At 41.2% G+C, this 21,852-nt stretch overlaps 1 protein-coding gene across 9 annotated transcripts in view; it reads left to right on the forward strand.

Moving 5' to 3' along the window:
- Positions 1–5,493: 5,493 nt before the first annotated feature.
- LOC109869887 (histone acetyltransferase KAT6B) overlaps positions 5,494–21,852 on the forward strand; it is a 101,072-nt gene continuing 84,713 nt past the window's right edge. For 4 of the 9 annotated variants that reach the window (XM_031804657.1, XM_031804665.1, XM_031804663.1 and 1 more), the window contains exons 1-2: positions 6,978–7,153; positions 8,442–9,390. In XM_031804657.1, coding sequence (XP_031660517.1) covers positions 8,698–9,390 — 693 coding nt within the window. In that variant the 5' untranslated portion in view covers positions 6,978–7,153; positions 8,442–8,697. Of the gene's footprint in view, positions 5,814–6,976; positions 7,154–8,441; positions 9,391–21,852 lie in introns of those variants that run through there. The other 5 variants (XM_031804659.1, XM_031804661.1, XM_031804662.1 and 2 more) reach the window with 5 other exon arrangements.

The raw sequence follows: 21,852 nt of genomic DNA on the forward strand, positions 1-21,852 counted from the left end.
TCTGTCTCAACAACTAACATGTTATCTAGTCTAGTAGTATTGTCTCTGTCTCAACAACTAACTGGCTATCTAGTCTAGTAGTATTGTCTCTGTCTCAACAACTAACTGGCTATCTAGTCTAGTAGTATTGTCTCTGTCTCAACAACTAACTGGCTATCTAGTCTAGTAGTATTGTCTCTGTCTCAACAACTAACTGGCTATCTAGTCGAGTAGTATTGTCTCTGTCTCAACAACTAACATGTTATCTAGTCTAGTAGTATTGTCTCTGTCTCAACAACTAACTGGCTATCTAGTCTAGTAGTATTGTATCTGTCTCAACAACTAACTGGCTATCTAGTCTAGTAGTATTGTCTCAACAACTAACTGGCTATCTAGTCTAGTAGTATTGTCTCTGTCTCAACAACTAACTGGCTATCTAGTCTAGTAGTATTGTCTCTGTCTCAACAACTAACTGGCTATCTAGTCGAGTAGTATTGTCTCTTTCTCAACAACTAACATGTTATCTAGTCTAGTAGTATTGTCTCTGTCTCAACAACTAACTGGCTATCTAGTCTAGTAGTATTGTCTCTGTCTCAACAACTAACTGGCTATCTAGTCTAGTAGTATTGTATCTGGGCAGAACGACAGATTTGTATCTTGTCAGCTCGGGGGTTTGAGCTTGCAACCTTCCGGTTACTAGTCCAACGCTCTAACCACTAGGCTACCCTGTCGCCCCAGGCTATGAACTTTGATTATACATGCAAGGCTCAATTAGAAGGGGCTGGTGGAAGAACGCATGTCATTCTGAGGCCGATCATAGCCTACTACAGTTATACTCTCAAAGTAAAATACACCACAACTTGTCGATGTGGTATGTACCGTCACGTGGTTTCATTCATGACCACCCTCCATCCCTTCTTTGAAAAGCAAATGTGTTTGTGCATCTCAAATGGTATCCTATCCCCTATACAGTGCACTACTCTTGACCAGAGCCCTTGGTGCACTACATAGGAAATAGGGTGCCATTTGGGATTCACCCTGACTGACTGGGGACATTGCCAGAGCAAACCAGACCAGAGTTTTGCACCGCAGATGGGCAGCAGTGTTCCTGAACAGCACTGGGTGGCAGTTGGCAGGGATTGAGAGGGAGAGGGAGAGGGAGAGAGAGAGAGAGAGAGAGAGGGAGAGGGAGAGAGAGAGAGAGAGAGAGAGAGAGAGAGAGAGAGAGAGAGAGAGAGAGAGAGAGAGAGAGAGAGAGAGAGAGAGAGAGAGAGAGAGAGAGAGAGATTTGGGGGGATGGGCAGACTGTGGTTGGCACATGCTCCCGTCACTGTCCCAAATGGCTCCATATATAGTGCACTACCCTGGTCAAGAGTAGTGCCCTACATAGGGAATTGGGTACCATTTGAGACACAAGCGCCAATTCAAATGCTCCTGCTGGACCCATGCATGGGATGCAGCAGTGTGGAGCTCTGGGAGTCAGGGGTACCTGCTGCCTGGCCTGCTGGGGCCCAGGGTGACATTCATTACACACACACACACACACACACACACACGCGGAAAGAGAGACTCTCTTTCACACATGTGCTTGGTACTCTTCCTTTCTCTTGATACCATGGACAATCCAATCATAAGCAAGCACTTGTTTCACGTCCTCATGTCAGTCATACTGTGATTTAAATGTCCCGTGAAAATAACAGATATAGCTAATAATAATATTTAACAAGTATTGACATGGTAAACATGTTTTTATAAAATATATGTTCTATAAAAAATGTGGTATATTGTCACTCAAATTTAATACAATATTATGTGTTATTAGTATGTAACTACCTCATAAATAGGTTACCATCATCAACAAAGATCACTTGCAAACATCCAAACCTTTACGTAATAGTTTAGAATAGGCCTACCAAACTTTTTAAATACCAGTTCAATATTGACTTATTATGTTTAACAAGATTATCTTGTTGAGGCAAAAAGGCTATCCAAATGAAATAGACTTTCCAAACTTTACGTAACATTTTCATACCAGTTCAATATTTACTCTACTAACTACACAACATAGTAGTCTGTCTCCCTCCCTCCCTCCCTCCCTCCCTCCCTCCCTCCCTCCCTCCCTCCCTCCCTCCCTCCCTCCCCTCCCTCCCTCCCTCCCTCCCTCCCTCCCTCCCTCCCTCCCTCCCTCCCTCCCTCCCTCCCTCCCTCCCTCCCTCCCTCCACAGTGAATCTACATCCAAAATGACACTTGATTTGGCACACTATTCCCTAACAGGGTTAAGCTAAATGCGGAAGACACATTTTAAATGTTTTTATTTAACTTTTATTCAACTAGGCAAGTCAGTTAAGAAAAAAATGTGTATTAACAATGACGGCCTACCACGGCCAAACCGGACGATGCTGGGCCAATTCTGCGACACATTATGGGACTGACAATCACGGCCGGATGTGAAACAGCCTGGATTGGAACCAGGGACTGTAGTGACACCTCTTGCAGTGAGATGCAGTGCCTTAGACCACTGTGTCACTCGGGAGCCCATTTCGGTTGAATGCATTCAGTTGTGCAACTGACTAGGTACCCCCCCCCCCCCCCCCCCTTTCCTTTATATAACATACTACTCTTTACCAGAGCCCTATCGGTCTTGGTCAACAGTAGTGCACTTTAAAGGGACTAGGGAGCCGTTTGGGAATGATAATGGGTCATGTTTGGGGCGGCAGCGTAGCCTAGTGGTTAGAGCGTTGGACTAGTAACCGAAAGGTTGTAAGTTCGAATCCCCGAGCTGACAAGGTACAAATCTGTCATTCTGCACCTGAACAGGCTGTTAACCCACTGTTCCTAGGCCATCATTGAAAATAAGAATTTGTTCTTAACTGACTTGCCTAGTAAAATAAAATAAAATCAATAAAATAAAAATGTTGTTCCTGTATGCCTGTGACGATGTCACAACGTTGTACGGGTCAGATTACACATGTCGTGTTATTGCTGTTGTGAAATGAGAGTGCCGTAACATACATGTTATAATGCCAGATATGATGTAATGCAGGACAATATACTGTAGGGAGGAAGCAGCTGTAACATCGTGATCTTGGTGATGGATCATCTCCATATAATTTGAAAGAATCATACGGTCGATTGGACTTGGTGTTTGTCCATTTGATAGACTATACCTGAGTGATTCTGAAGGGTGTTCTCTTCTTGTCTGTCTTCCATTAAAAACGATATAGGTTGGTATCCTGTTGTGACGGAATGAAATGCTAAATCAATATTGTGTCTAAAGACATAATGTAACGATTTTGTGTCATGCCCAAGGACGTGTGATGTGTTCATTATTAGGATTGAGTCAATCTCTGTGTAAAAATAAACACATGAATATGGTATGATCCCCATGCTTGGGAACAAGGTGGTAACCTAATAGACTGTATTAAGTTATTCCACGTTTAAAAAAAGGTTTTATTTATTTAACCTTTATTTAACCAGGTAGGCCAGTTGAGAACACCTTTATTTAACCAGGTAGGCCAGTTGAGAACACCTTTATTTAACCAGGTAGGCCAGTTGAGAACACCTTTATTTAACCAGGTAGGCCAGTTGAGAACACCTTTATTTAACCAGGTAGGCCAGTTGAGAACACCTTTATTTAACCAGGTAGGCCAGTTGAGAACACCTTTATTTAACCAGGTAGGCCAGTTGAGAACACCTTTATTTAACCAGGTAGGCTAGTTGAGAAGAAGTTCTCATTTACAACTGTGACCTGGCCAAGATAAAGCAAAGCAGTGCGACACAAACAACACACAGCACATAAACAAACGTACAGTCAATAACACAATAGAACAGATCTATGTACAGTGTGTGCAATTGGGGATAGATAGCATATGAACACATCATAACCTATGGGAAAATGTGTAGAATTGCAAATTAGCTTAGCTAGCCAGTAACTCCTCCAGTATGTGTTGAGGTAATTTCACAGGATTTGTTTTATGTCAGAAACTGAAAAAAAATCTGTCAGAAATGGCACTTCGGTAAGCAAATATCTTACTCATACATTTTATTTTATTTTAAATATCAGCATTGAATTAGCTGGTATGATGATGCATTAATCAGTTATACAGTTTAAAGACTTTGTTTTTGCAATCAGTCTTTGCAGTCGACCTTTAGAGTAACTGTCCAGTGTTTCCAGATTTCTATGAAATAGACAGTATATTCCTAAAGTATGTGGACACCCATTCAAATTAGTGGATTTGGCTATTTCAGCCAAACCCGTTGCCGACAGGTATATAAAATCAAGCACACCGCCATACAATCTCCATAGGCCAACATTGGCAGTAGAATGGCCTTACTGAAGAGCTCAGTGACTTTTAACGTGGCACCTTCACAGGACGCCACCTTTCCAGCAAGTCAGTTGGTCAGATTTCTGCCCTGCTAGAGCTGCCCCGTTCAATTGTAACTGATGTTATTGCGAAGTGGAAAGGTCTAGGAGCAACAACGGCTCATCCGCAAAGTGGTAGGCCACACAAGCTCCCAGAACAGGACCACCGAGTGCTGAAGCGCGTAAAAACTCTGTCTTCAGTTGCGACACTCACTACCAAGTTTCAAACTGCCTCTGGAAGCAACGTCAGTACAATAACTGTTCGTCGGGAACTTCATAAAATGGGTTTCCATGGCCGAGCAGCCGCACAAAAGCCTAAGATCACCATGGGCAATGCCAAGCATCGACTGGAGAGGTGTAAAGCTCACCGTTGTTGGACTATGGAGCAGTACAAACGTGTTCTCTGGAGTGATGAATCAAGCTTCACCATCTGGCAATCCGACGGGCGAATCTGGGTTCGGCGGATGCCAGGAGAAATCTACCTGCCCAAATGCATAGTGACAACTGTAAAGTTTGGTGGAGGAGGTATAATGGTGTGGGGCTGTTTTTCATGGTTCGGGCAGGTAGAGAATGGTGTGGGCATATACTGGTCATTAGAAATATTAATGCAAGTAGACTGCTGATTGGCCAGCTCATCCTCTTTGAGGATATAGCAAGTATTTGTTAAATGGTCTATTTGAGGTGGAGTTTTATTTATTTTTCTTCCAATGTATGCTTTGGCCACAAATACGAGTATAGGATTAGTCAACAACATTATTTGGGTATGAGTTAACAGAATAGGAACTTCAAAACTGCAACATTTTCTTTCAGCCTCATGGTAAAATGTGTAGACTAGCATTATAAAACTGCACAAAATGTGCTTAAAAACTGCAATATTTTGTCTCATCCCCATGGCAAAATCTGAAGAAGAGCATGAAATGAACTTTAAAACAGCACAATTTTCTCTCTACCTCATGGCAAAATGTGTAGAATTGTGGGGAATTAGCTTTAAAACTACAGCATTTTCTCTTAGACTCATGACAAAATGTGTAGAATAGCATTATAAAACTGCACATTCTTCTCTCAGCACCATGGCATCTCCTTCCTGCACGTTTTAATGTGTTAAAGTTAAAGTGACATTACAATAGCCTATGATCATTGTTGAAACGTTACTGCTACACAGGGGCGCCGGTCCGCTCGGTTTACACTGACTGAAGTGGGGATGTCTACAGTGAAGAAGAAGAAGCAGAGAAGAAGCAGAAGGGGGAGAGAGGTACCACTTTGTCACAGGCTGCTATGTAGATGAACCTTTATTCAATTAGTTGTTATCCGGTCCTCTCTGTCTCAACGCGAGCCTTTAGTGTATCCTTTTAGAGATAAAACATACAAGGAAACCCCCTATGGATGTGCCGCTGTGAGTGTTTCTATCCGATCGTCGTTTCCGTCATCCTGATAATGAAGAAGAGGACTGTATCTGAGAAAAAACTTGAGGTAACTACCAGCAAATATTTACGGTAGCTAGCCGATGCTTTTCCCCTCACTGGTTACATGTTCATCCTTGCATGAAACTTGAGTAATTTGTTTTGCCTCCTCGCCCAGCCGCGTCACATTGTTTAAACGATTTATATTTCAAGGAGGCTGTATATCACCGACTAATAATGTGTAAAGGAGAATGGACCCGCGAATCGAGTGAGAAATGGATGGGATCGCGAAACTGTAGCGATAGGTTACATTTATTCTTGAGGATCAGTGAAGATGTCAACTTCTTAGTTTGTATGTGGAATTTCCCCCATGTGCTCATTTTTTAAATTCTAGTTGGAAATGCAGGGCAAAAATAATCCCCATAAGAAGTGTTGTCATGATTTACGTAGAATGTTAATACTCGCTATAGCCTAATGCAGGCAGGCGCTCCTGCTATGTGGAGAAATTCTACCGCTTGATGGATGATTATAGGTTGCCCTACTTATTCTTTAGCCCACGTTTGATACATGAGTTTAGGTTAGTGTAAACAGTTATTTATCGGTGTTTGTGTTACTGATTTCTTTAGTGGGTTTACACAAGAGTGGAAAATAAAAAGAGAAGTACAGGTTCTAATGGTGGGAAAATAAGTGTCGGATAGCGTACACAACACTAGCGCAATAATAGCTTATCACCTTCAAACCTTTTAAAAACTTGCTGCTTTAAATCAGCAGTCAAGTCTTCGCCATGTTTGCAAATAAATGACGGATATAACAAACAACCAATTAAAGTCTAAAATGATCCAAATCATTTTCAAGTGTAACCAATTGTTTCAAGGAGTCGTACTTAAGGTGGGCTGGTGTTTGACACTGGATATAGCCTAAAATCATTAATTTAGCCAACAATCTGTGATAACTATTATGTTAATGAATGATCATATAAATTATATATATATTTGCCTATTAAATTGTCCTTATAGTGTACTCATTTATTCAAACGATAAGTGTTCTGGGTAAATAAAACATCAATCCATGATAGGAGAAGACACCTTAAAAGGCGGGTCAAGTAAGTGTAGTGACAGATCAAGCAGCAAACGCAGTCCCTTCTAAACTGAGCTCATACATTATATTATAATGATTGACATGTACTTTATCAAACCAGAAATCGGATCTTGTCTTTACAGCCAATATTAAAGTTGCTAGGGAGGGTACATTAGTGTAGGTAAGGTTTAATGAGACTCCATTGGATTGTAATCATCGTCATGTCGGATTTATGTAAACTACAACATTGTAACAAAATGGCGACTGTTTAGGTCACGTCAGTAATGCAGGGCAGCACTGTTATTTCTTACAACTCAACTGATACAAGTCAAGGTTTGTTACATATTATCTTCTCGCTCGTTCGCGTTTCATGTTAATTTGAACATAAATTGTCATCATAAATTTCCGGTAACCATCCCTCGGCAGCTGTCAAAAAGCTCAACAATATGAATTGACGGTGTGCGGCTGACATTCAAGCTCGCGCCGACTGCTAAAATGAACAAATCCTTGTTTGTCGCTCGTTACGTATCCAAGCTGTCAAACACGCGTGCAAAAAGTCCAACTCCATTGCCCTTCTTGCGCTACTTGGTACTAATATGAAAATAATAGGATTGATGAAAATACTAACTTCGCCACAGAGTATCCTAACGTTACCCCAGTCAGCTGGCGATGTTGCAATGAAACATTTATCTAACAGATAAAGATATCACGAACAATTGTAACATCTATTTAACTGGTTACATTTCGTCTCCCTTGTCGTGATGGTTATAGTCAGGGTGTCATGACTAATGAATCTTAACCTGATGTAGTACTGTGGTAAAATATAGATTATGTCAATCAATGGATTATGTTATCAGACTCGGACAACCGATTAAGGGCAATTCCATGGCAACAAGTGAAATTGAGTCTGATTTTTCACTTTAAAATGTATGGCAAACGAAAACCAATGATTACAAAGTTAAACAAACCATACAACTGCACAACGACTACTTTGAAGTTTGAAGTTTCACTCAAGAACATTGCAGATGTAAAATTTGATACCAGAATGACTGTTTGCTGATCTTCAAGTAAATGTTTTTTTTAAATTTCATTTTCTGTGTGAAACTTAAAAGTAGACATTGTGCATAGTTTTTTTTGCTATATTTTTTTGTTACATTTTAAAAGTGAATCATTTGAGTCGCTGTGTTACTGTGGAATTGCCCTTAAATAACATCAGCCTTTCCCTAACCTGTCTTTAATCTTCAATCCCTCTGAATCGCATCATAACCCATCCGTTTCTCTAGAATGTTATTGACCTTCTTCATTTTAATGTTTTGTAATGCTTCTCAGTTATTAAACTGATGTTATGGTGACGTCTCACAATGTAAGATACTACTAATCCAATGTGTCAAGGGTAGACTAGGGCGTATCCCTCACAAATTGCTACCCGTAATCAAATCAATCTGGTGTTTGACTAATGTCACTATTGACATAATGTGTTTTAGGCTTGCCCACTAGTACATTAATACTGTATAGTGAAGGTGCTGGGTAAAAATGATGGTTCTGTTATATTTTTTTAGATTACAGTATTACTTATTCTTGACTTGTGATCTTGTTTATGATTGTGTTTTTTTCTTTTAAGGAATTGTGTGACCTCATTTGAAGAAATTGTTTTCTAGGTCGTTCGGTAACAGTCCCAACCTTCAAGGAATTTACATTCGGGCTACTTCTGTCTTCTTTTGTGAGGTGATGTGAGTTACTACCTTGGATGAAGATTTACAGCAGGATTGTAAAATGTATTAATGCCGAGGTGGAACAGTACCTATTTTTTTTGTTGTTGTTGACCTTTTCAAGATGTGCTGGATGTACCAAATGTTTCACAACAAGGGGGGATCTCTATGGGTAATTTTTTCCTGAATCTCATCGATTTAACCATGGTGAAACTTACCAATCCTCTATATACAGAGTGGATTCTAGAAGCGATACAGAAAATTAAAAGGCAAAAACAGAGGCCTTCCGAGGAGCGGATTTGTCATGCGGTGGCTACCTCACACAGATTGGGCAAGCGGACTGTTCTGGAACAGTTGGATTTAAGTGTTCATGATGGTTCCATTCTCAAAGTCACCAATAAGGGGAACGTGTCGTACAAAGACCCCGAGCACCCTGGGAGAGGATTATTATCATCATCATCATCGTCGTCGTCGCTCAAACCTGTAAGTGCAAACCTCTCTATTCCATCGTCTAAAGGATCTATATGGAAACCGAGTGACCTACGCCACGTTGATTGGAATAAAGTCCTGAGGAGGGCCATCGAGGGTCTGGACGATAGCCGTGGTTCCTCTCTGAAGAACATCCAGAGGTACCTAAGGAACCAGGATGATCCATCACACGTCCAGGACAACCCAGGGTTCCAGCAGAGGTTACGGCTGGCCGCTAAATGGGCGGTCAAAAACGGCCGGCTGGCGAAGGATGGTCCGCGCTACAGGTTGAACCAGGGGGTTAATGGAGCTGAGGGTAGGAGCCAGAGTTGTCCAGGTGCTTCCCCATTGGCTCTTCTGTGTGTCACTCTTCTTCCACATGAGAGAGACCAGGTACAGTATACTGATACTTGCCTCCTGTCTTCCTCTGTTTTTAGTGGTCTATACTGATAATACTGTATGCCCTTTCACTGTAGATCTACTATGCTACTCCATAGACTCTGAATCCTTTTCAGGCTATCGCTTATGTTGATGTTATATCTCCCCTCTTTCGCTAGTTAATTTTTTTATATTATAGAGGCCGTGTTTTATTTTAGTCATGGATCAATCGGCACACATGTCCTTTCCCTCTGTAACGCAGTTGGTTGAGCATTGTGCTTGCAACTCTAGGATAGTGGGTTCAATACCTGGGACCACCCATATGTAAAATAAATGTACGCATGACTAAAGTCATTTTGGATTAAAGCATCCGCTAAATGGAATTGTATTATATTATCCCGTTAACCAGCTAAAGGTGTGGGCAGGGTAGCCTAGTGGTTAGAGCGTTGGACTAGTAACCGGAAGGTTCCAAGTTCAAATCCCCGAGCTGACAAGGTACAAATCTGTCGTTCTGCCCCTGAACAGGCAGTTAACCCACTGTTCCTAGGCCGTCATTGAAAAAAGAATTTGTTCTTAACTGACTTGCCTAGTTAAATAAAGGTAAAATAAAAATAGACACTTGATTATTGTGTTTGACCATCTCATTTCTAAAAATGTCAGTCCGATTTGGTTTCAGTTAAGGACTTGTGAGGCTCTCACTAATAGGCTTCAAGTACTGGGTGATGAAGCTGCTCTTGAGGAATGCAATTGGATGATGGCTGACTGTTGTGATGAATAGGGGAGCTCTCTGTGGGCTTGAATCAAGCTGTTGTGATATAATAATGCTGCTTGGAAACACAGCAGTAGATCTCGCTGCTAGTTTAGTGTGTACTTGAGAACTAGGCATTGTTGACATTTTCTCTGCTCAGGAAAAATGCTTTGTAACTAACTGGCCATGCTTGTATTTGACAGAATAGATGGACTATGTTATTGTAGAAGGAGAGTAAATAACAGACAGTAGCTTTGAAGTTCTTTGAGATAACACAGGAGGAGGGGGGTGCCTTGGTGATATACAGTATAGCCTATGATATAGGGCCATAAAGACTTCCTCTTAGCCTTCATTTGTTTTTCTTGACAATGACACAATACTTATGCTTTTCACTCTGCAGAGATTGTGACTCCATCACTGACACTCAGCAGTAACTCAACCCTCCTGCTGTCTTCTGGTCGAATTGGACCGATTTACAAGTTTTCTCTCTGAGAAATGTAGTTCATTTAATCTGATTGTCATATAAGGTTCCATGACTTTGTCCACACAGGGCATCTGAAGTCACAAAATACATGTTGATGATTTTCATTACATTTTGGGTGTTTTATTTAACTGTTGTCCACCTGTGGTGTTCCCTGTCAAAAATGAACAGTCATTAGAAATTAATGGGTGACACTACAATTAGTGTATAAAATTGAGTTCAGGCACATGCCCATTTATCAGATGGACACACTTTCTCTCCCAGACTCCCACATGCATGTGTGTTTGAACACACACACACAATCATCTCACTCCCCTTCTTGGCTTCCATGGCAACCCCCACGGGAACCTTTCCCCAATAGAATCTTTCCCCCACGGGAACTACACCTGTTGGCATTCTCACAAACAATTGCAACACTGTTTCAATAATAAACTCAGCAAAAAAAGAAACATCCCTTTTTTAGGACCCTGTCTTTCAAAGAAAATTCGTACAACTCCAAATAACTTTACAGATCTTAATTGTAAGGGGTTTAAACACTGTTTTCCATGCTTGTTCAATTAACCATAAACAATTAATGAACATGCACCTGTGGAACGGTCGTTAAGACACTAACAGCTTACAGACTAGGCAATTAAGGTCACAGTTATGAAAACTTAGGACACTAAAGAGGCCTTTCTACTGACACTAAAAAAACACCAAAAGAAAGATGCCCAGGGTCCCTGCTCATCTGCATGAAAGATTGCATAAATGTCCGTACTGAGAGACGCCTAAGACAGCGCTACAGGGAGACAGGACGGACAGCTGATCATCCTCGCAGTGGCAGACCAGGTGTAACAACACCTGCACAGGATCGGTACTTCCAAATATCACACCTGCGGGACAGGTACAGGATGGCAACCACTGCCCTAGTTACACCAGGAACGCACAATCCCTCCATCATTGCTCAGACTGTCCACAATAGGCTGGGAGAGGCTGGACTGAGGACTTGTAGGCCTGTTGTAAAGGCAGGTCCTCACCAGACATCACCGGCAACAACGTCGCCTATGGGCACAAACCCACTGTCGAAAGTGCTCTTCACTGACGAGTCGCGGTTTTGTCTCACCAAGGGTGATGGTCGGATTCGGGTATATCGTTGACGGAATGAGCGTTACATGGAGTCCTGTACTCTGGAGCGGGATCGATTTGGAGGTGGAGGGTCCGTCATGGTCTGGGGCGGTGTGTCACAGCATCATCGGACTGAGCTTGTTGTCATTGCAAGCAATCTCAACGCTTTGCGTTCCAGGGAAGACATCTCCTCCCTCATGTGGTACCCTTCCTGCAGGCTCATCCTGACATGACCCTCCAGCATGACAATGCCACCAGCCATACCGCTCGTTCTGTGCTCTAACCACCTGCCTCTCATTGCACTGTACGAGGAGCCTGCCTGTTACGCGAATGCAGTAGAAGCCAAGGTAAGTTGCTAGCTAGCATTAAACGTATCTGTTTTTTATAAATCAATCATAATCACTAGTTAACTACACATTGTTGATATTACTACTAGTTTATCTAGTGTGTCCTGCGTTGCATATAATCGATGCAACGCTGGGTGATGATTTAACAAAAGCTCATTTGTGAAAAAAGCACAATCGTTGCACGACTGTACCTAACCATAAACACCAATGCCTTTAAAAAAAAATCAATACACAGAAGTATATATTTTTAAATCTGCATATTTAGCTAAAAGAAATCCAGGTTAGCAGGCAATATTTTTATTTGAATTTACCTTTATTTAACTAGGCAAGTCAGTTAAGAACAAATTCTTATTTTCAATGACGGCCTAGGAACTGTGGGTTAATATTAACCAGGTGAAATTGTCACTTCTCTTGCGTTCATTGCATGCAGAGTCAGGGTATATGCAACAGTTTGGCCAACTAATTTGCCAGAATTTTATGTAATTATGACATAACATTGAAGGTTGTACAATGTAACAAGAATATTTAGACTTAGGGATGCCACCCGTTTAGATAAAATACCGAACGGTTCCGTATTTCACTGAAATAATAAACGTTTTGTTTTCGAAATGATAGTTTGACCATATTAATGACCAAAGCCTCATATTTCTGTGTGTTGTTATGTTATAATTAAGTCTATGATTTGATAGCGCAGACTGACTGAGCGATGGTAGGCAGCAGCAGGCTCGTATGCATCCATTCAACCAGCACTTTCGTGCGTTTTGCCAGCAGCTTCGCAAGCACAGCGCTGTTTATTACTTCAAGCCTATCCGCCTACTGGCTGGTGCAACCGATGTGAAATGGCTAGCTAGTTAGCGGGGTGTGCGCTTATAGCGTTTCAAATGTCACTCGCTCTGAGACTTGGAGTAGTTATTCCCCTTGCTCTGCAAGGGCCGCGACTTTTGTGAAGCGATGGGTAAACGCTGCTTACAGTGTGGCTGTTGTCGATGTGTTCCTGGTTCGAGCCCAGGTAGTGGCGAGGAGAGGGACGGAAGCTATACTGTTAGACTGGCAATACTAAAGTGCCTATAAGAACACCTAATAGTCAAAGGTGTATGAAATACAAATGATAGAGAGAAATAGTCCTATAAATACTATATTAACTACAACCTAAAACCTCTTACCTTTGGAATATTGAAGTCTCATGTTAAAAGGAACCACCAACTTTCATATGTTCTGAGCGAGGAACTCAAAAGTTATCTTTTTTTACATGGCACATATTGCACTTTTACTTCTCCAACACTTTGTTTTTGCATTATTTAAACCAAATTGAACATGTTTCATTATTTGAGGCTAAATTGATTTTTATTGATGTATTATATTAAGTTAAAATAAGTGTTCATTCAGTATTGTTGTAATTGTCATTATTACAAATAAATAAAAATCGGTCGAAATAATCTGTATCGGCTTTGAAAAATCATAATCTGTCGACCTCTTGTCTGGACCCTGTTGGATCAGAGGGTGAGGGCTATGGCCAATCCTACCAGAAATGTCTGGGAACTTGCAGGTGCCTTAGTGGAAGAGTGGGTTAACATCTCACAGCAAGAACTTTCAAATCTGGTGCAGTCCATGAGGAGGAGATGCACTGCAGTACTTAATGCAGCTGGTGGCCACACCAGATACCGATGTCTGTGGAACTTGTTCAGTTCATGTCTCAGTTGTTGAATCTTGTTAAGTCTACTGAAAATAAATGCTGTGACCGTGAGAGGACGTTTCTTTTTTTTGCTGAGTTTATGTTGAACTTTTCTCACAGTTCTGGTATACAAAGCTTATTTGAGGCCTTTCTCACAATTCATTCCGTGGCAGCACAATGACCAAACAATAGTGAGCCTCTTGATCATATCTTTGATCATGACACTGGTGAGGAGGAGAGAGAGTTCTCGTTAAACTTGAACACAAAATAGTTTGTGATAAAAGGCACACTATGAGTATTTGCTATAGTAAAAATAATCCATACATTATGCTTTTGTTTCACTCAAAAACGAGTTGTATGAGCTGAGGTCAATGAGGCCTACAGGCCATGAAGAGCAAATAGAAGTTCAAAACTTGTAATGTTCACAAGAACTTAAGTCGATTTTAAAAGATCTAACACAACATTAGGTGATATGTATTATTATGGATTTATAATCAGCTATAATGGGGGCGGCCATTTTAGGAACACAGAATTAATTAACATGAAACAAACACAACAGGAGGGTAAAACAAATGGAAGAGAACTTCACGGTGAAGGCCAAAGCATTGGAAGTGTACCCTTTTCTGTTGCTTTAAACAACTGACTTGGTGTTGCTAAGTAGGGTCTTCACACACACACACCCACCATGGACACCCACTAGATGTGCCTGATATGAGACAAGCTGAAGGAAAGAGAACCCCCACACCAACTTAGGTTCGGGAGTAACAACAAACCAAACAGGAGAGAGACAGGATAATACTTTGTTTAACAACTTCGAGGAAGAACTAAACAGCTGTGTGTATCTTTTCCAACATTTCTTATGCCATCTCCAGCTCTAGCCCAGCAGCGGTGACCCAGCAGCCCTTCACACTCGTACCCGTATAAGTGTTGAAAATGGCAAATTTGGACATTGACAAGCGCCTAAATATAAACGCAGTGGCTGTACAGTAACATGCTATACATGACGTCAGACCTCAGTGGCTGTACAGTAACATGCTATACATGATGTCAGAGCTCAGTGGCTGTACAGTAACATGCTATACATGATGTCAGAGCTCAGTGGCTGTACAGTAATGCTATACATGACGTCAGAGCTCAGTGGCTGTACAGTAACATGCTATACATGACGTCAGAGCTCAGTGGCTGTACAGTAACATGCTATACATGACGTCAGAGCTCAGTGGCTGTACAGTAACATGCTATACATGACGTCAGAGCTCAGGGTCTCCGCTTCACAGCTCTGAATGGGTTTTGACTGACAGACATTCTGAACTTCAGCACCTCGCGCGACAAGTTGACCCATCCCTCCCTCTAATTGGACAACTCTTGCACCTTTATGGTTGTCTGAGTGAGGGAAATACTGTAAATTAAGAGGATTTGATTAGATCTTAATGTATTTTGAAAGATGAGACGTTAAAGATTCTAAGAAATATCGCTTTGATGTCATACAAGCAAGCAAAAACACCAAACGTGCTCTTCACATATCTACGTCATAAAACTCATGTAATGTACAGAGTCAACGTTTATGATCTCTGTGTTTTGATGTACAGTGACATGATGACATGATGTTATACCCTGGGTTGTCCTGAACAGAATGAGCCTATGTTTGTCCTATTGTGCAGCAGATTTGCCACGGACCTTTTGCATCTGAATGCACAAATGACTCCATTCTATGCGGACCTAAAGTACGATCTGCTTCTCTGAATTCTCTACTGAAAGCCTAACACTGTAAGATCGTATTTTATCATTTAACAAGCCATGTTGTAATAGAACAAGCTTTCAGATGATGCCCACCTGACCCAGATTGTGATTTATAAAGGACCGTGTTTGGATTGTGTAAACAACAGCGGGGATGCAGGGTTGTGTTCCTAACTTAACACCTACAAGTGTGTTCGCTCTAGTTCCTCAACAGCACAGCTCGGCAAACTTTAAAAAAAGCACCTTATAGTTGAAGACTCTTTTTATGAGTCATAAAAGTGCATTGAAATGACTTAGGAACTGTGGACACTTTGGAGAAGTGTGTGTGTGTGTGGCCACTTGGAAACACCAGTTAGTCCTCTACTCAAACCCTTGTCATTACATTTGAGTAATTTAGCAGACACTCTTATCCAGAGTGACTTACACTTAGTGCATTCAACATTCATCCTGTTTAGTAGCGATCACCAAAGTCAGGGAGGGTTGGGGGCGTTAAATAGCGAGTGTAAAGGGGTTAAATATACCCTGTGACGTCCCAGGTGCAACACACAGGCTGACGAGGTGACTCCAATCAGTATGCTAATGAGTAACACCTCCCCCCTTTTTTCTTTTTTTAAGACAATTTAAATATTTTTTATTTGACCTTTTATTTAACTAGGCAAATCAGTTACGGACAAATTCTTATTGTCGATGACGGCCTAGGAACAGTGGGCTGTTCATGGGCAGAATCTCCGACCTTGTCAGCTCAGAGATTTGAACTTGCAACCTTCCGGTTACTAGCCCAACGCTCTAACCACTAGGCTACCCTGCCGCCCCAAATATGGACGCATCTATTTGTTGGACCAGTTTGCTCACAACCAAAAATAAATAAAACACTCCCAATAACATGGCTAAACGGGATCCCTGGACTGTCCCGGGAATATAAAATGATGACCTGAGGAAATGACATGTTCCCCCTTATGTCTAATCCACAAAATACACAACATGCACAGTAGCAGATAAACACAATTTATTAAGGAAACGGTCTGTCTTTTCGGAAAGGGGGAGTCAGATGTTGTTTAGACCTTGTGTGCAATTTACCAATAAAGTAATCTCATCCTAATTTTTCTATTTCAATTTTGGACACGGAGAAGACTGTTCTTTCTCTCATGGCGGTAATGACAAACTGCTGGATACGAAGAACCAGGTTCCTGACGATTTCTTGTCTTTGGGCACTACAGAAAACGTTTGAATCCTTGCAGTAGGAGGTGACTTCTGGATTGCTTTTTGCGTAGGGATAACAAAACATATCTGCAAGGACTTGAGATTTCTCAGGAGTGAGTAAATGTAGGTAGCAACTCTTTCATGAAGGCAATTCTTGAAATTGCTCGAGTAGTATGATCGTCTTTTCTAACCTCGAGGGCCTCGACCTCGTGAACCACGCACCGATCAAAAAGACATGCTTTGTTCTCAACAGGAGTTCGCGACTCAGTTTTTTTTGTTATTTACAGAACTGTTATTTACAGAACTGCTCTGGGACCAACTCGTAAGCCCAAAGGATTCTTTAACCAGTGTCATGAAAGTGATGTACACTTTCTGAGCTTTTACCACAAGGAGCAGTCACCAGATATCTCATGGCTAAATCAAATCAAATCAAATTGTATTTGTCACATACACATGGTTAGCGGATGTTAATGCGAGTGTAGCGAAAATGCTTGTGCTTCTAGTTCCGACAATGCAGTAATAACCAACAAGTAATCTAGCTAACAATTCCAAAACTACTACCTTATACACACAAGTGTAAAGGGATAAAGAATATGTACATAAAGATATATGAATGAGTGATGGTACAGAGCGGCATAGGCAAGATACAGTAGATGGTATTGAGTACAGTATATACATATGAGATGAGTATGTAAACAATTTTAGAGATGTGGCAATCCGCTTAAACAGAGTACAATATACGTCCACCTCCTTCCTCGTTGAAAGACGGTACAAGCCAGCTGTTCCGACCAAGATCTAACTCTTTTTAACGGTGCAGGAAGGCATGACTCCATTCCAAATGCTTCCATCTCTATCTCTTTTAATGTAAGGGAATGCTCACGTGCAGCCAGAGAACGTTCATCTTGTTCTAATGTTGCTTTGGTGGCCTCCCAATTCTATCTGGTTTTTAAACAAATGACCCGCTCCAACTCCAATCTCCATTGTGCCCATTTAGCCTTTTGTTCTATCTCAGATGCGCGTCTACAGGTTGTACTCGACTACCCGTAGGGTATGAGCTTTTTGTACATTTTATCCAGTTTTTTCCCAGGTAGAGTTCCCCTCAAATGCTCGCATATCAAAGTGTGAGTGCTTTTTCTATGCAAGTTTCCACTGTTTTTCACCAATCTTAGAATGCTTCTGAGTGGTTGTCAGTGACAAACTCTACCACAAAAGTACCTTTTGAACACTCCTATCTGGGCACAGTAGAGCTTCAGAGTAGGTGATTTAGAGTGACTACCATACTCCTGGTAAACAAGATCCTGGATGAGACCCCATTTTGTTATGTTCCCGAACAAGAACTCAAAAAAATCGTCACTCAGAACAAAAATTGTACTTTTATAAATGAACCACTGACAACCAGAATGAAACAGGTGGGATTTTAAAATTGGTTCTGGAAAGCAGGGCCTTACAAACACCCACCATGGACACCGACAAGATTTGCTTGATATCAGACAAGCTAAAGGAAAAGAGAACCCCCACCAACTTAGGTTAGAGAGTAAAAATAAACGTGTAGCAAACCAAACAGGGGAGAGACAAGATAAACGGTTTTAACGACTTAGAGAAAGAGCTGAACAGCTCTTCCAACATCTCTCATGCCATCTCAAGCACTGGCCCAGCAACCCTTAATAAATATCACCTGCTTTCAGCACAATGTGCCCCATGCCAACATGCCTACAGTAAACCATTCTAGATTGCAATTTCCACGATTGGAAACATTATCTACCCTTCAGTTTCATTATGAATATCAGGAAATAACACCCTCGACTGTGCAGTGACAAGTTTCGGTGTCTGGTCAGACCCAAGTCAAACTGAAATGTTACGACACTGTCGTCCTGTAATAAAAAGCATATTATTGATTAAAAAAATAAATCATCTCTTCTAATTTGAAATGTCTAGGCCCGTCTCCTTTTGTAGACTTACAATAACACTCTGCTCTCATGCTATTTTGGTGGTGACATCACTAGGCTCTTCTAGTTCACTGTGTATTTCAAAAAGATGTCCTTGCAGTTGGCGAGTAACAACTCATAACTAGTGGGTATAGGAAATGAGAGAGTCTTGGAAAAGAGCATTCTTGGGTGAAAGTTTATTAGATTCTAAAGTGTTTGGCAGGAACAAAGGCAAGGAATGAGATTTTTTTTTTTTTTCACTCCCCTCACTGTTATGTAACCTCTTCTTCAGTGCAGCTCTGCCTGGCTTCTAGAACAGCAGCAGTGTTCTAATAGAACCACAACCCCTTTGCGGAACACAACTGTGTCTCTTTTCAAGCACTCTAATGTCCTGTAATGTACTTCATTTGGAAGCCCCTAGTCAATCAGCGGAATATTCTTCAGCTGTCTATTTTTATTCTGTTATTTTTCAAATGAGCTCCACTAACTTTTAAAAAATGATCTTGGTTTAATCACCAGTCACAAGCTTTTCCCTGCAGTAAAACATCTCCGATGACCAGCCCAGTCTGTACCAGGCTTGACTTTAAATTGTTAGCCACAGAATGCACTGCACTTGTTATATCATCTTAGGCTCATATATATCATATGCTCAGGTTACCTGTGATGTAAACACTCTAAAAAAGGCTCATAAGACTCACTTTTTAGGTAACCTGAGCATATCTCTAGCTAGTCCCTGAGACAGGTCAACTAAGCTCTATCCTTATTGTAACAATGCCTTTATTTTTCATGTGGTCCCACTGGCCAATTGTTTAGCTACAGCTTTTCATTGTGATAACTATTTCACTATGACATCCCTGCAGATGAATATTTGTCCTAAACACCTAGGCCTTTCACATCTAGTTAAATCTTAATTTGCAGCTTTGGGGGATACAGCGGATGTAAAGTAGCCAATGCTTGTGAATGATTTATTGTGATCAAGTGCAGAAGAAGCAGCCTATTTAGATACTTACTAGAGTTTGAACAGTTCTGCTGATTTGGCCTTTAACATGAAGTTGAATCTTCATTTGCAGCTTTGGTGGATATGGTAGTTGTGTGATGGGATATACAGTTGAAGTCAGAAGTTTGCATAAACCTTAGCCAAATACATTTAAACTCACTTTTTCACAATTCCTGACATTTAATTGTAGTAGAAATTCCCTGTCTTAAGGTCAGTTAGGATCACCACTTTATTTTAATAATGTGAAATGTCAGAATAATAGTAGAGAGAATTATTTATTTAGGCTTTTATTTCATTCACCACATTCCCAGTGGGTCAGTTTACATACACTCAATTAGTATTTGGTAGCATTGCCTTTAAAATGTTTAACTTGGGTCAAATGTTTCGGGTAGCCTTCCACAAGCTTCCCACAATAAGTTGGTTGAATTGTGGCCCATTCCTCCTGACAGAGCTGGTGTAACTGAGTCAGGTTTGTAGGCCTCCTTGCTCGTACACACTTTTTCAGTTCTGCCCACAAATGTTCTATAGGTTGAGGTCAGGGCTTTGTGATGGCCACTCTAATACTTTTACTTTGTTGTCCTTAAGCCATTTTGCCACAACTTTGGAAGTATGCTTGGGGTTATTGTCCATTTGGAAGACCCATTTGCGACCAAGCTTTGACTGATGTCTTGAGATGTTGCTTCATTATATCCACATTTTCCTCTCTCATGATGCCATCTATTTTGTGAAGTGCACCAGTCCCTCCTGCAACAAAGCACCCCCACAACACCACAACATGATGCTGCCACCCCTGTGCTTCACGGTTGGGATGGTGTTCTTCAGCTTGCAAGCATCCCCCGTTTTCCGACAAACATAAAGATTGTCATTATGGCCAAATAGTTATATTTTTGTTTCATCAGACCAGAGGACATTTCTCCAAAAAGTATGATCTTTGTCCCCATGTGCAGTTGCAAACAGTAGTCTGGCTTTTTTATGACGGTTTTGGAGCAGTGGCTTCTTCCTTGTTGAGCGGACTTTCAGGCTATGTTGATATAGGACTCGTTTTACTGTGGATATAGATACTTTTGTACCCGTTTCCTCCAGCATCTTCACAAGGTCCTTTGCTGTTGTTCTGGGATTGATTTGCACTTTTCGCACCAAAGTACATTCATCTCTAGGAGACAGAACGCGTCTCCTTCCTGAGCGGTATGACGGCTGTGTGGTCCCATGGTGTTTATACTTGCGTACTATTGTTTGTACAGATGAACGTGGTACCTTCAGGCGTTTGGAAATTGCTCCCAAGGATGAACCAGACTTGTGGAGGTCTACAATTTGTTTTCTGAGATCTTGGCTGATTTCTTTTGATTTTCCCGTGATGTCAAGCAAAGAGGCACTGAGTTAGTGTATGAAAACTTCTGACCCACTGGAATTGTGATACAGTGAAATAATCTGTCTGTAAACAATTGTTGGAAAAACTACTTGTGTGATGCACAAATTGGATGTCCTAACCGACTTGCCAAAACTATAGTTTGTTAACAAGACATTTGTGGAGTGGTTGTAAAACAGGTTTTAATGACTCCAACCTAAGTGTATGTAAACCTCCAACTTCAACTGTATTGTGATCAAATGCAAACCTCCATCCTATTTAGGCTAGATGGGCCTACGTACTAGAGACCGACAGCCCTCCTGATTTGAAGTAGTTTAAAGGACAGAGCTTGAAAAACCAACTGTTTGATAGAGCAACTTCCTGTTTCTACTTTCTGTGGCCCATTGTTCACAATGACATAATGCCCATCTAGCCAAGGTCGTGAGTTCCGTTCCCGTGGTCATCGATACTCATACTAAATATGCACTCCCTGTACCAGACTTTAAGTCACTTTGGATGAGTGGCATATCTGTCAAGTGGCAAATTTAAGCAATAAGGTCTGAGGAGATGTGGTATATGGCCAATATTCCACCACTAAGGGCTGTTCTTTAGCATGTTGCGTCATGCCTGGATACAGCCCTTAGCCGTGGTATATTGGCCATATATCACAAACCCCAGAGGTGCCTTATTGCTATTATAAACTGGTTACCAATGTAATTATACCCATGGTACACCGTCTGATATTCCACGGCTGTCAGACAATTGGCGTTCAGGGCTCGAACCACCCAGTTTATAATATGCTATATTCTGCTCAACTATAATAGTTTGTTGAAGAGCTGAGGAAAGTGTGGTGTAGCCTATCCTACAAGAATGAAGCACCAGGTTAAATAAAGGTGAAATATAAAATATTTAAAAAAAAAT

The sequence above is a fragment of the Oncorhynchus kisutch genome, linkage group LG25 (genome assembly GCF_002021735.2).
Source record: "Oncorhynchus kisutch isolate 150728-3 linkage group LG25, Okis_V2, whole genome shotgun sequence".
Taxonomy (NCBI): Eukaryota; Metazoa; Chordata; class Actinopteri; order Salmoniformes; family Salmonidae; genus Oncorhynchus; species Oncorhynchus kisutch.